A 16,178-nucleotide genomic window follows, 5' to 3' on the forward strand; every position below is an offset into this window, starting at 1 on the left:
GATTTTAGAGAAATAGGAGCGTTTAGCAGTGAAAAGTCATCACCTATATTGTTTACGTCAGCGGTCCATGCACAGAAGGTTGCCGCAATAGGAATACAACAAGAAGGAAGTTTCGAATAACACTCCGAGATTTGGAAAGAGCCGCTGAATTGAGGTTAGTCCACTGCATTAACCAAACACTTTCATTACGATAGATTAGGTTCTCTTTCACTCAAAACCCGTTTATTACACACTGCACACTACTCTGTCAGCGCAGGTACTAAGTAAAAAATCTTAAACTTGGATTCATCATTACACACCAGAAACTAAGCAACAATCAAAACAATGGATTTCTCCCGGTGAATCTGCTCCAAGGAAGGCGAAGACGGTCCCGGTCCCATTGGTCGGAAAGGTCATGGCGGTGATTTTTTGGGATACGAAAGGCGTCATCCTCATGGCTTTTTTAGATAAAGGAAGAACGATTACTGGACAATACTACAGTGAGTTATTAGTCCGCTGCGAAAAAAATATTGAAGGAGACACGGCCGCATTTGGCGAAAAAGAAGGTGCTGTTTCAACACGATAACACACCAGCACATGTATGCAGAGTTGTCGCCGCCAAACTACATGAATTGCGTTATGAATTGCTGCCGCACTCCCCGTATTCACACGATCTGGCTTCATGCGACTTTTTCTTGTTCCCTAACATGAAGAAATGGCTCAGAGGAAAAAAAATTAGCTAGAACAAGGAATTTCTGTCAGATTTCTGTCCACTGGAAATAAACATAGAAGTTTTCTATAGAATAACAGCAAGAAAAAATCTAGAAAAGCATTAGGAATTAATACAGAAAGTATATTGGAAAATTGTATAACATTTAATGACAGAGACAATAGCATTTATTTGCTATAATTGGGAACACCCCTTTAACTCCTCCTACACAATCTTGATTAAAAGGTCTTGCTTGCTCATTAATCCTCATTCTAATAATCAATTGCAGTAACAGTGACTGTTTGTGACTTGAAAAATACAGGACAATGGCTCAAAACAGCTTATGCACTTGCACCATTTGACCATCTTACCCTGACACGGATACTGCTGACATCAGACAAAGCAAATGCTGTTGATCAAGTTTGCACATTTTTTTCTTCTGTTATGCATATTGCCCACTGTATGTTCTATTCTATATACTTTATTCTACTATACTATATTCTACTAGTTTATTTCTGTATATGATTATGAAATATTTTTATAAAGTCTAGATAAGACACTGCAATCATTTATTTTTATTTTGTATTTTTGTAGCAAGGAGAAGTAGATTGCTGGCCTTTGCCTTGCCCAGAAGTTGACTGTGAATTTAGTGTGGTTCCAGAGAGTGAGTGCTGTCCACGTTGCATCAACGACCCCTGCCAAGCCGACATAATACGAAATGATATCACAAAGACATGTGTGGATGAAACCAATGTGGTTCGTTTTACTGGCTCCTCTTGGATTAAGCATGGCACAGAGTGCACCCTCTGTCAGTGCAAGGTAAAATCATATCTTTTTACTTTACTTGCATAGAAAAACTATGAAATCACTGCTTACATTTGTAGAGTTGCAACTGAGTAACCCATAACACTTCTTGAATGGCATTTCCACTGTACATTTTTTACAGTGTGAATGGGATTGTTGTCAATTTCTACACTACAACGATTACTGTATTACACTGCAGATGCACGTAATATATTAGTTTTGGAGGCACCCTTATTTGTTCATAGACAAATGTCACAAACCTCAAAGAGCTGAAGAAACCTGATAATGAATTGATTTCCAGAAGCCTAAGACAATGACCTATATCATGCAATGTCCGACCAAAGTGTGTTGCACGCTCTATGTTAGAGGTGCAACAACAAAAAATTGGTGCACTCTGTCGGAACTGTGCAGGGGACGTCAGATTCATGAAGAATGTGCATCACAATTCATTTATCTGGCTCATCCAGCACACTACACAGGAAAACTGCACATAGTGCACTGTTTTTGATAAATGTGGGCCAATATGTTTACAGCACATTTTGGAAATTTCCGCTCTAATCTTAATAGGATGACTAACTCATTGCAGAATTTGATGGAAAGTCTTGTTTATATTGTGTGTGTCTAACAGGTACAGTAAATAAGACATGGCGCTTGTATGTTCAAGCCAGGACAGCACAAATTGTCAGTTTGAATACATTGTTTCTGTGATGTGTCTTTTGCTTTTTAGAGATGTCAGCCATTTATGTCGCACCATAGCTTTAGGATATCTCAATGCACAGGTTGTTGGCTGAAGCTTACAGGATAATTATGATTGTGAACATCTAGGATTAAGTGAAAAAGTCTACAAAGCGGAATAAATTCTAAGTGCAGCTATTATTATCTTTATTAACTGTTAATAAACTGCTGAAATGACGCCGTGCACTATATTAATTGTTTACTATACCCAAATGAATTTTCTAAAATGATAACCAAGATTTGTAAAGTGCTACGGAATATGATGGTGCTGTATAAATAAAGATAAATAAAGAGTAAATTAGGGAGACCTACAAGTCAGGACACACACAGCAGATATAAGGATTTAATACATAGATCTATATTCTGTGGCTTTTTTCATTGTAAGACAGTGGTCATGAACAAAGAGGGATACCAGCTTCCTACTTGTACTGAAAAACAGACAAAGCTCTGGCTATTACACATCCCCTGGAACACTTAACCCCTACCTCTCTTCTCCTTCTGCACTTTCCTCCATCCGCTGTGTGTCGAAATTGTGCAGCATATATCCATTAGTATTTCTAAAGCCAAAAACAAACAGGGGTTTATCCAAAACAGAGATAATCAGTAAATGGGATATTTGCATGTCCTCTGTGTTCTGCATCCTCTCCTGCTTTTGGCTATCAATCCTGAAGCTTTTCATTCCTTCTGACAGATGAAAGTGAGGGGAAAACCAAACATAGTTGCAAGGTCATAGTGGTGGAGGGTGAAAATCACTCTGGAAATCACAGGGTGTTCCAGAGAGACAGCGGTCAGTTGGCAACAGCATGAGTAGGCCACAGAGTGGCACAATGATATATAATAGAGGTGGCGGCAACATGGTAAGCCACAGAGTAGCACAATGACAGAGTGTGGAGGTGGCGGCAGCAGCAGGAGGCCACAGAGTGGCACAATGACAAAGTGTAAAGGTGGCAGAAACCTGGTAGGCCACAGAGTGGCACAATGACAGAGTAAGGAGGTGGCGGCAACATGGTAAGCCACTGAGTGGCAAAATGACAGAGTGTGGAGGTGGCGGAAGCAGCAGCATGAGGTCAGAGAGTGGCACAATGACAAATTCTGGAGGTGGCAGCAGCAGTCGCATGAGGTCAGAGAGTGGCACAATGACAAAGTGTGGAGGTGGCGGCAGCAGCATCAGCATGAGGTCAAAGAGTGGCATAATGACAGAATGTGGAGGTGGGTGACAATTCTAGTCCCTGGTAAAGATGGTGGGGGGCAGATGGAGCAACTGGCAGCAGATGTGTGGCATCAGGCGGATGGCAGCATCCGAATAGTGGCTGGGCAGGTAGGTAGAATCCAGACTCATTTCTCAATGTTTGGGAGAGGCATCATGGCTGAGCTAATCTGATGTATAAGGCATTGGTGTGTTGAAATCCTGGCCAATCCACGCCTGATTCATCTTGACAAAGGTCAGTCTCTCCACGTTACGGCTGAACAAGTGGGTGCTCCTTGGGGTAGCGATGGCTCCCACTGCACTGAACACCCACTCTGATGCCACACTACTGGCCGGGCAGGACAGCTTTTCTATTGCAAACTCTGCAAGTTGCGTCCACGCATCAAGTTTTGCTTCCCAGTAATCCAGGCGACCCTCTACCTGATAGAGTGCTGTCCAAGTATGCCACCACATGCTGGTGCAGGGTCTGCTCCATGTCTTGCTGCTGCTGGTGCCAGCTACCCTCCTCACTAGGCAGGGGAAGGAAGCTGCTCATTAAGGACTCCAGACTTAAGCTGCTGCTGATGGAGCTGCTACTGCTACTACCCCCTCATATCCCCACAGCAGTGGCAGTAGTACATGAGCGATGACTGCCAGGAATTCCCTAGTCAGACCTGACAGAGGATGGACAATGGTGCACCTAGGCAGTGGCCAACTGTCTTTTAAATATTTCTCTATAGTACACCAGTTGTTCCTCCCTCTCGGCAGCAGGAAAGAAGTCACCTATTTTTGACAGGTAGCGAGGGTCCATGAGGATGGAGAGCCAAAAGTCATCCCTTTGCCAGATGTTCACTATTCGGCTGTCACTAGTTAGGCAAAGCAGTATGCTGCGGGCCATCTGCACAAGTGACTCTGAGGGACTCCCGGCCCCCATATCCACTGTATATTGCCATGGTGCTTCTGGGTCATCTGCCTCATCTCCTACCTCCTCCAGATGCTCCTGATCCTCCTCTCTTGTCACCTGAGTGGAAAAACCACAGATTTCACCAAACTCTGCTGGTGGTCCAATGTCCTCCTCCTGCTCCTCCAGTTCAGCCCCTAATGGACTCATGTGGCCATGAGATGTAGTCGCCACTTCTCCAGTGCCCTGACCAGACAGATTTTGCAGCATTAGTTCCAGGACATGAAGCAATGGAATGACGTTATTCATCCCGCAGTCCTGGCGACTGACAAATAATGTGTCTTCAAAGGGCCTGAGCAAACGGCAGGTGTCATGCATGAGCTGCCAGTGGCTGACATCAAAGTTACACAGGGGAGTAAACCGGTCCGCTTGCATCATCAAAAAATCATTAATGGCTTTTCTCTGTTCATACAGGAAGTCTAACATATGGAGGCTGGAATTCCAACTGGTGGAAACATTGCATATCAGACTACGTTGTGGGAGGCCGTTCTAACTCTGCAACTCGAGGAGGGTGTGCTTGGCTTTGTAAAAATGGCTGAAGTGCATGCACAGTTTCCGGGCCATTTTTAGAATGTCTTGCAGATGGGTGGAAGACTTGAGGAACCTGTTGACAACCAGATTGAACACATGCACCATGCTGGGTGCATGGACCAGCCCTCCTTGGTGCAGAGTGGACACCATGTTCCTCCTATTATCTGTCACCATGGTTCCAATTTGCAGTTGTTGCGGAGAAAGCTACAGATTGATTTCTTCATGCATGACGCAGAGCAGTTACTCCCCTGTGTGACTTCGTTCACCCAGGCAAACCAGGTGTAGAACTGTGTGACACCTCTGTGCCCTGCACATGTGGTATAATGGAGCAGCACTTAGACTTGTGGAGGCTGAGGTGGTCGGGAGAAAGAGGTGGCACAGGAGCAGCAGTTTGACAACGTGGAGGAGAAAGCGGCGTCTCCTGTTCAAGTTGTTAGTGTGGCTGGGCGGGAAGAAAATTCACCCAGTGGGTCGTAAAGGACATGTACTGGCCCTGACCATAGTTATAGCTCCACACGTCCACGCAGCCTTGCACCTTGGAAGAAACTTATAAGTTCAAGGACTGGCCCACCTTCTGTTCTACATATTTGTGAAGGGCTGGCACTGCCTTTTTGGAGAATAAATTTTGGCTTGGAACTCTCCACCTTGGTTCGGCACAAGCCATTAGTTCTCTGAAGGGTGCAGAGTCCGCGACTTGGACTGGAGCATGATCATCTTCTGCACCTTAGGATGGCTGGAAGCATACTTTGTTATTGCCTCTTTCAACGACTGCTAACGCCATGCGTAGCGAGGAGAAGGAGCAGCTGTACCGGGAGGCGATGTCAAAGACAAACAGCACACTTCAGCAGAAATGGCTGATTGAAATGGCATGTGTGCCACTAGGTGCTGCTGCTGTTGCTGTGGTGGCAGGATGTACCTCAACTTCTGAGACACCTTTCTCCCAGGCGATTGGATGGTGACGCTGCATGTGTTAACGCAGGGCCGTTGTGCCAACGTTAGCTCTCTGGCTACGCTTCACTTTCTGCCCGCAGATTCTACATATACACATGCTCAGTTCTCTGGTGTCTGAACAAAAAACTGCCACACCTTGAGGTGGTGATTTTACTGCCAACACTCTGCAGTGAGTTGACTACTAACGCCACTGCCTCGCTGAGCCCCTGAGCCACTGCTTACTTGGACTTGCGAAGCAGGGATTGTACCCTGCGCCGTTTGGCTCCCGTCCTCGCACTGCTGCCACCCTGCTCACGACCACAGTAGCGACTGTGACGGCCTGACTACTTGTAAGTGTAACATAATCTGGGCCACTCTCCACAGCTCTACTTTTCTGCCTACTGCATAAATTAGCAGATGTCTGCCCCACCTCTTCACTGCCAAGCAGCTGCTGACTGTCCTCAAAGAATTCATCCTCGTTGTATAGTGGTGGTGAGCGCAGACCACCTAGTAGATCTCTGGCTGAGGGAAATGAATGGGACAAATGCTGGTTGAGGACAGGTGAGCGCCGCTGACCTGCTCCTGGGCCATGCAAACTAAGGGTTGTATCTGACAAACCCACAAACTCTTTACTTGGGTGGTCAGATGTCATTTGGGAGGAAGTGGATGACCTAGTCAACCAATCGCCAACCTTTGGGTTGTTTATTAACACACTGCCGCTCACAGAGTTAACCCTGCCACGACGTCCCCTTACTGTGCTGCAATCTGTGCTAGCACCACCTGCCACCTCTCTGTCTGACATATTGCCTAATCAACTATGTTGATTTGACACAGATCTACTTTATCTACCAAAAAACTTGAAATTGGGGTATTCAGAAGCACAAGAACTGACACCCTGGAATAGGAGCAGAAATCACTACAGAAAATATGTGGATTTTGCACAGATTCACTATTCATTTCAGCAACAAAAAAAACTGCTATTTGGGGTATACAGACTGGACACCCTGGGATTAGAGCAGAAATCAATCAAGAAACTATGCAGATTTTACACGTATTTCTTCCTATTCACTTCAGCAACAAAAGAAGAACTGCTATTTGGGGTATACAGATCCCCAAAATGAAATTAATGGAGCAGAAATTGCAACAGCACAGTACAGTACAAACAGCTAGACGCTGGAGACAGCACATACAGTGTGAAATGCCGCAATTGGAATTGGTTGTCTGTTTTTATAGGGCTGTGTGACTACACATAAGCCTACCGGTCACTGATTGGATTACAGGTCTGCACATGTGATCAAGAGTGTTCCTTTCTTCTTCCCAGAGTTCTCTGCACCATGTAACACGTTGTACTCACGCCAATTTTGGTAATAAAGGAGAAAAAATTGTTCCCACGAATCACCGTAAACTTCGGATTTGTGACGAATCAGATTTTCCCTGGAATTCGGACCGAGTTCCACTTCATTCGAATCAATTCGACATCTCTACTTATAATGCTATAAATAAATACAACAATACACACTTTCATTAATAACAAAAGAGAGCTTAAATAGTTTGTTGTTGTAATGGGATTTCCAAAGTAGGCAATGCTGTCTCAAAGATGGCCAACAACTCCCATGATCTCTCAGCAGTTAGTTAGTGATCTGACTCTTTTGCTCTGTTGCTACAGTATTGGCAACTAATAAATATTTTTTTTTACCTAATATAACTGAGTTTGTAACTGCTATCACTGTGCATTACATCAGCCACACTGCGATCGTGTCTCACCACAACACCATGGGATTGGAGCAGAAATCGCAACAGCACAGTACAGTACAAACAGCTAGATGCTGGAGACAGCACATGCAGTGTTAAATGCCGCAATTGGAAATGGCTGCCTGTTTTTATAGGGCTGTGTGACATCACATAAGCCTTCCGGTCGCTGATTGGCTTACAGTGTCACTTCTATGACCTCATTGTGAAGCTTTAGCCCAAAGTAAACTGCCATGGGGATTAGAAAACACAATCTTATCTTCCTGTAGCTGAGGGGGCACTGCCAGCACATACCTTTCCTACACCTCATAATCTGTGAACTGCACTGTATGTTATGTGAGCCACCATGTATGTAAAGGATGCACAACCCCATGTATGTGATGGATATTCTCCTCCTGTATGTGATGCATGTCTACTCCCATGTGTGTAATGGATGTCAGCTCCCATGTTTATGATGAATGTGGGCCTTCATGTATGTGGTCAGTGTGCCGTCTCACTCTATGTAGTCAGTGGGGGGGAATCTAGAAGTTCTGGGATTTTTTGATTCTAGGGCTTTACACCTAATATATATATTTGATATATATTATATATATCTAGTATATATATATTTTGTGCATGTGCTGCTTGTTTTGTCATATATATATAAATATATGAGATACGAAGAAAATGGCAGCACTCCGAAATTTGTGACATAAGGGAGGCTCCAGGCCATAGGAGCTGAAACGCAGCTGTTTGGCACATGTTTGAATAAACGAGTACCTTATTTCACAAATTTCGGAGTGCTGCCATTTTCTTCGTATCCTGTAATTTGGAGGGACCCATTGTCCATGTTCTGGGAAGTGCGCCCGATCATATGCATCACTGCTTCAGTCAATCACTGGCCACAGTGCTATATGGAACAGGTTACTGAGACCAGTGGGTGGCTACAGCTGTGATGTCTGTATGCAGACACTTCACTGCTGTAGACATGTATAAACATCACTATGTGAAGCAACCAGAGCACTTCACTGAAGTGACAGCAGGTTATATGGCTAAATATAGGTTTTTTTGTTGTGTTAACTCTTTCATCACAAATGTAATACACCTGTGCCCATATTGACTGAGATGGGTGTTTCTTATGATAGTCTTTGATAGTGTTTTTTTTATAGCCAAACTATCTTAATACATTTATCTAAAACTTGGATACTATGAGCCCTCTTTGAAGAATCAGACAATTTTTTTTAATCCATTTGAAAGGTTTGTTAACAGCTTAGAAAAATCAATATTTTTTCGCCTTGGCGTGGTAGCTGTATGATGCAAATTATTTTCTCCAGCTCAGATCCACCAATTTTCAGACGGTGTTGTAGTAAAATAAGTTCTTTATTTAGATCATATTAAAAGCAGGCAAATACATCGTGAAAATCCACGATTTTCACGATGTATTTGCCTGCTTTTAATATGATCTAAATAAAGAACTTATTTTACTACAACACCGTCTGAAAATTGGTGGATCTGAGCTGGAGAAAATAATTTGCATCATACACTATTTCCACATGCTGTTACACTGCAGTCCTCTTTCCCATGATGATGAAACACATAACGCATGAACATTGCATGTGTCACAAATAATAGTAAATGTATTTTACTATATTAAAAAGAATCACTGTTCCTTATAATATGCAACGAATAATTCACTCCTATGAGCCGTGCATCTAGATACATGTATTCAAGCTAAGGTATCAGCAGAGATGACATTTTTTTCCTTCATGTTTTATACATGTTTTATACTGTGATAGCATTTTAATGATATCATAACTGGATATGAAAACATCAGTATTATCTAATAAATGACTTTCATCTATATTATTTTACTTTTATCCATACTGAGCATTTTGAGAAGATTACCTCTAATGTTGCTTGACCATCTCATTATATTCTTCGTATCCACTTTATTCTTGTACACATGGACATATTTTAAAGCGTCCTGTCTGCTACATTTATCAGCAGTTCACATTATTGAATGCTTTATAGATGTAGCACCATAACTTTTGGATTTTGGTTGACCTTCAGTCTCAAAGGAATCCTACCATGATGAATCTACTATCAGAAGTAGATCTGATGGTAGATTCCTCCTGCCTGCCTCTGCCCTATTATATAATTTAATAATCCTGGAACATAACCTAACTTGTTAAAAACTTTATTATAGTAATATGTAAATTAACTGCAGAGGCTAATGGAGTGGGGTGTAGCCTTAGCTCCCAGTCAGGCTAGTACACACCCCAGTAGCCTCTGCAGTTAATTTACAAACTACTAAAATTAAGTTTTTGATAAATTAGGTTAGGTTCCAGGATTATTAAATTACAGATTAGGACAGGGGGAGGCAGGGGGAATCTACCATCAGATTTACTTCTGATTCCTCATGGTAGGTTTCCTTTAAAGGAGCTGTTTCTCTACAAATTCCTCTATCTATATTTCCTTATGGATTCAACAGAGGCGATAGGCTTTTGCAATTGATATCTCCACTTTGAGGCAGCACTGGCAGATCCATTGATCATGCATTATAAGGACAGCCTTACAGATAAGCACCTTCTATGTAACGCTAAGGTGAAAATATATGGCCAGACACAGCTTCCTCCATCACAGCTAATGATCGTTGGTTAAAGTCATATGACCCAAATACTGTAGCCTCTTCTAAATAGGGGGTATCTGCTAATTGTGCATCTAACTGCTGCAGGGCCAGGGTAATTTTTTAATAGATCTTTTGGGAACTTTATATTTTCATTTTGTTTAGTTTTTACATTTAACTTTTCTACTCTAATAGGAGTTGCTCTGCAGCCCCAGTTACAGGTGAAATGGGGCACAGTTCAGCTTCTTCCCTCCACACATTCAGCTGCTCGATTGCTTGTGCAGATGCTTAGAACCTGTGCTGTCAATATTCTATGGAGTGCACTTTAGGGAGTTCAATTAACCTCTGTCAATATACAGTAGACGATTGAAAACCAGCTCCTAAAATGGTTAACCATGCAATTTAAATGCACAAAACGGTTTATTTTTTGTCAAATCATATGCACACCATAGTCGCAGTAGAATCCTGGTGAACTATTTGGGGAATGAGCTCTGATATCTATTTCCCAAGCATCTGACATACATGATTGTATATATACATTACACAATGGATATTTATCATTGGTTTTGTCAGGATTTTTGGTTTAGAAAAGCCTCAAAAAAGTCGCATTGAGGTTTTTTGGGACTTTTCACTGCTAAAAAGTTGCACAGGACTATTTCTGCCACTTCATTATTTTGGCATAAACATAGAACCACTGTTAGTGCAAAGCTTGAATCATGATTTAAGACTTTTAAAAAGTCACACAGATGATCCAGTTCCCTGCTGGCATATATGGTGGGACTTTATATGCATTTTGAAACTTTTTTGCGACTTAAAATAAAAAAATCCCAGATAGAAATAAGAGCATAAGAACATTAACCCCTTAAGGACGCAGCCATTTTGTAGCTTAAGGCTCAGCCCGATTTTTTGGATTCTGACCTGCGTCTCTTTATACGGTTATAACTTTTGAACACTGTTACTTATCAAAGCGATTCTGAGATTGTTTTTTCCCCACATGTTGTACTTCATTTTAGTGGTAAATTTTGGCAGATAAGTTTTGCGTTTATTTACAAAAAAAAAGAAAATATGATAAATTTTTGGAAAAATTTGCCATTTTCGAAATTCAAAATCATTGCGTTTTCAGGCAGATCGATTTACCACCTAAATAAGTTGCTGAATAACATTTCCCATTTGTCTACTTTACATTTTCATAATTTCTGAAATGTTTGGATAATTTATTTTGATGTCACACGGCTTGCAAATAGAATATCGCTTTTCCGGATTTCCAGAATTGACTATTTTGGGGATAAATACAGTTTTGAATGAAATTTTACATATTTAGCATCAAAACCCCCTATATAACCAACCCATTTTCAAATCTGCACCCCTCAAACTATCAGAAACAGCTTTTACGAAGATTGTTAACCCCTTGAGATCTTCATAGTTATTGAATCAAAATGGAGGTGAAATTTAGAATGGTCATATTGTTCCCTTATACGTTCATTTAGCCCTAAAATTTACACATTTCCAAAAGATAAAAAGAGAAAACCCACCATACAATTTGTTCTGCAATTTCTCCTGAGTACAAAGACCCCCCACATGTGGACATTACTTGTGTTATGGGGGCACAGCGAGGTGCAGAAGGGAAGGAGGGCGCTGCAGCTGCCAGGATTTTAGTTTCCTCATTGGCACCTTTTGAAGGCTATAAAATTTTCGCTTTTTCGTTATTGGGGCCATGTGATGCCATTTTTTTTGCGGGATGAGATGCTTTTTCCAATGTTACCATTTTGGGGTTTGTATCACCTATTGTTGAAAATTTAGGAACTTTTTTTGAGGACAGGAGTAGAAAAGCATCAATTCTGTACTGGATTTTTTACTTTTTTTTTTTTGGTGTTCACCGTATAGACTAATAATCCTGTTATCTTTATTCTATGGGTTGATACGATTACGGGGATACCAGACATGAATATATTTTCTTACGTTTTACTAAATTTGTCAAACAAAACCCTAATGTAGGAAAAAATCTATCATTTATGTATTGCCGTCTTCCAAGTGGCATAACATTGTTACATTTTTGGCTACGGAGCTGGTTGATGGCTTGTTTTTTGCGGGACATGTTGTACTTTGCACCAGTATCATGTCGCAGTACATATGGTTTTTTGATCACATTTTATAGCATTTTTTGTGGGATTGAAAAGGTAAAAATCATAATTTTTGGAGGGTTTATAACAGTTTTTTTTTACGGCGTTTATCGTGCGGGTTCAATAATGATTTACTTTTATTCTACGGGTTGTTACGGACGCGGTGATACTATATATGTGGGGTTTGTCTTATGATTTAGACTTTTTTTTTGAGTTATATGTCTCTTTATATGTTTTGGGGATTTGGGGCATTTTTAGTGATTTATGACTTTATTTTTTTATTGAATAACTTTTTTTTTTACTTTTTCACTTTTTCCACCATGGGACATGAAGAAGCAATCATCTGATTGCTTCTTCATGATAATATTCTGCAATACTCATGTATTGCAGAGTATTATCAGTGTCAGCCTATGCACTTGCATAGGCTGGCACTGTGCCAGTAAGATGACGTCACAGACGCCATCTTACTGGCAATTCTTGCAGGTAACTCTGGGGTCCAGATCGGACCCCAGAGTTACTATAGCAACGATCGGCGCACCCCGAAAACGGTTCGGGGGGGCCGATCGTGGGGGAAAGACCCCCCAGATACATGTTAGATGCCGCGGTCGCGCTGACCGCGGCATTTAACGGGTTAAGCACCCGCGATCGGAGACAACTCCGATCGCGGGTGTTACACTGGGGTGCCGGCTATCAGTCACAGCCGGCACCCCGTCTTTCCCGATGCCGGTTCGGCTCAGATCTTGAGCTGAACCGGCATCAGCTCAGCGTCCGATATATCGGACGCTGAGCGCTAAGTCACTGCGCTCAGCGTCCGATATATCGGACGCTGAGCGTTAAGAGGTTAAAGAGCATTTAAGGGCCAAAGACACATAGCAGAGCTCCAAAACCAGACATAGAACTGTCGCAAGGAGTCAGCCTAATGGTAAATAACCCCCATTTTGTAGGCATCACACACTAGACTGATACTCTGTAAGGTGGCGAAGATAAACTTTGCTGGTTCTTCTAAAGTTGTCTCCTAGCATGCAATAATAAAAAATGAATACACTTAACCGTGACAGCGGGCTATAGAAATTACAACAGTTCTAGAAATTATAGCAATGTCTTTTGTACTACATGTTCTATATTTATCTGAAGTTTTTGAGCTTTACTTTTATAAGTCAAACAGGGACAATTATGGTGTTGTAGAAATTAAAAACTTTTATGTGAATATTCTGAAATTTTACAATTTGTTTCTCTTTGCTTTCACAGAATGGCCATATGTGTTGCTCTGTAGATCCACAGTGCCTTCAGGAGCTGTGATGATAATCAATTACGGAAGGTTTGAGGATTATGAATGTTTTTGAAATAAAAGACACCAAATAAATGACATAATCAGAACTTTTGTTATGTAGAGTGCAAAAACAATCTCCTGGCTCCAGAAGAATAACAACTTATAACAGCCAATTCATTGGAGGTTTAAACATTTAATTTTCTTAAACTTGAGGCCAAATATAAAACAGTTGCCACTGATCTTTTTGTGCAGGATGTTTATTTGGAGCCTAGTACATACTCATATTTTTTAAATGAGAGGATGAACCAAACATTAAATGTATAAAACCAATGGAACTGTTCATGTATAAAGATGAATCTAAGCACCTTTTCATGAGATGTTATGCCAGCTATTGCTTGAAAACCATGGATTACCTGGAAAATGATATTACACACACAAACTCTTATGTTTCTAGAAATACAAAAAATAGAATGTGCCACCAATCTGTGCACCAAGTCCTCGAACATGAACTTGTTTGGCATATCTAATTACTCCTTGAAAATTGCTGCACTCGCCATTAACTGCACATCATTTTCTCACTGAAATATTTTATTACATATTGTAGAAAGTGTTTTGCAAATGATACAAAGATTTACGATATATTGTGTTATGGGCACCGTCATACTCCTTGGTAAACAGATATTGATGTACTGGCATGGTAAAAAAAATGTGTTTTGAAGGGAAAAGTACCATCCATGTTTTTTTGCACTTCTTATTTCTTGATTGGATTGGTTTAGTATAATCGTGTTCTTGTGCAGATTTAAATAAATGTTTCTCTTACATACAATTCTGGATATCGTATTGCTTGATATGATGTTGTTCGTTTCTGTATTTTTATTCTGTGCTTCACTACACTCATACAAGAGACAATCACAAGTAGAACAACAACTATATACACATTAACAATGTCCTACTTACATAAGTTACTTTCTTCAACCTACAGTGAATATCTATCTATCATCTACCTTTATCAAACAAAGGTCTTTCAGCTATACCACTTTCTGAATAAAGGACTTATTTTGCTTTAGCCCCCCACATTAACATGTTTGTCCCTATTCAAAAATAAAAACTTCCTGTAAAACCTAAAACAGTAACTGGACCTGTAGTATGCCTCTTATTCTACTTTTCAACTGTCTCCTCCTTTTTCAAAGTATTTGGCCTCTAACTCTGACTTTTACTTGAAACTTTCTGGTTCTGCTGCTTCATAGATCACGGCAAAGCTAAGCTAATAGAGGTAAGAAAACTGCACCCACTATGGAGGTTACACACAGGACAGCGCCATCAAATTCTGTAGTGCTTAACAAGTCATAGGGGACATAAGTATAATATTACATTACAGAACACAAACAGTCATATGGATTAATAGGCCCTGCTTCCAAGAGCTTACAATCAATGAAGATAAAAGGGGTGACACAAGAGGTAAAGAGCTTGTATAATGGTCCAGCCATTATTTATAAGGGAACAGTATAAAATAATTTAATAAATGAAAAATTCTGTTGCTTGAGCCAGCCATCAGCTGCCATCTTATATACAAGGTCCAAGGTGAAAGTGACTGTAGAGAAGTCATATATACACTCACCGGCCACTTTATTAGGTACATCTGTCCAACTGCTCGTTAACACTTAATTTCTAATCAGCCAATCACATGGCGGCAACTCAGTGCATTTAGGCATGTAGACATGGTCAAGACAATCTCCTGCAGTTCAAACCGAGCATCAGTATGGGGAAGAAAGGTGATTTGAGAGCCTTTGAATGTGGCATGGTTGTTGGTGCCAGAAGGACTGGTCTGAGTATTTCAGAAACTGCTGATCTACTGGGATTTTCACGCACAACCATCTCTAGGGTTTACAGAGAATGGTCCGAAAAAGAAAAAACATCCAGTGAGCGGCCTTGTTGATGCCAGAGGTCAGAGGAGAATGGGCAGACTGGTTCAAGCTGATAGAAAGGCAACAGTGACTCAAATTGCCACCCGTTACAACCAAGGTAGGCAGAAGAGCATCTCTGAACGCACAGTACGTCGAACTTTGAGGCAGATGGGCTACAGCAGCAGAAGACCACACCGGGTGCCACTCCTTTCAGCTAAGAACAGGAAACTGAGGCTACAATTTGCACAAGCTCATCGAAATTGGACAGTAGAAGATTGGAAAAACGTTGCCTGGTCTGATGAGTCTCGATTTCTGCTGCGACATTCAGGTGGTAGGGTCAGAATTTGGCGTCAACAACATGAAAGCATGGATCCATCCTGCCTTGTATCAACGGTTCAGGCTGGTGGTGGTGGTGTCATGGTGTGGGGAATATTTTCTTGGCACTCTTTGGGCCCCTTGGTACCAATTGAGCATCGTTGCAATGCCACAGCCTACCTGAGTATTGTTGTTGACCATGTCCATCCCTTTATGACCACAATGTACCCAACATCTGATGGCTACTTTCAGCAGGATAATGTGCCATGTCATAAAGCTGGAATCATCTCAGACTGGTTTCTTGAACATGACAATGAGTTCACTGTACTCAAATGGCCTCCACAGTCACCAGATCTCAATCCAATAGAGCATCTTTGGGA

General features: G+C 41.3%; 1 protein-coding gene across 1 annotated transcript in view; it reads left to right on the forward strand.

Annotated features, from left to right (window-relative positions):
* NELL2 (neural EGFL like 2) overlaps positions 1-14,405 on the forward strand; it is a 184,210-nt gene extending 169,805 nt beyond the window's left edge. The window contains exons 19-20 of the mRNA XM_072146843.1: positions 1,283-1,507; positions 13,558-14,405. Coding sequence (XP_072002944.1) covers positions 1,283-1,507; positions 13,558-13,608 — 276 coding nt within the window. The 3' untranslated portion in view covers positions 13,609-14,405. The remainder of the gene's footprint in view (positions 1-1,282; positions 1,508-13,557) is intronic.
* The last annotated feature ends 1,773 nt before the right edge of the window (positions 14,406-16,178 follow it).

This window comes from Engystomops pustulosus, chromosome 4 (assembly GCF_040894005.1).
Source record: "Engystomops pustulosus chromosome 4, aEngPut4.maternal, whole genome shotgun sequence".
Lineage (NCBI taxonomy): Eukaryota > Metazoa > Chordata > Amphibia > Anura > Leptodactylidae > Engystomops > Engystomops pustulosus.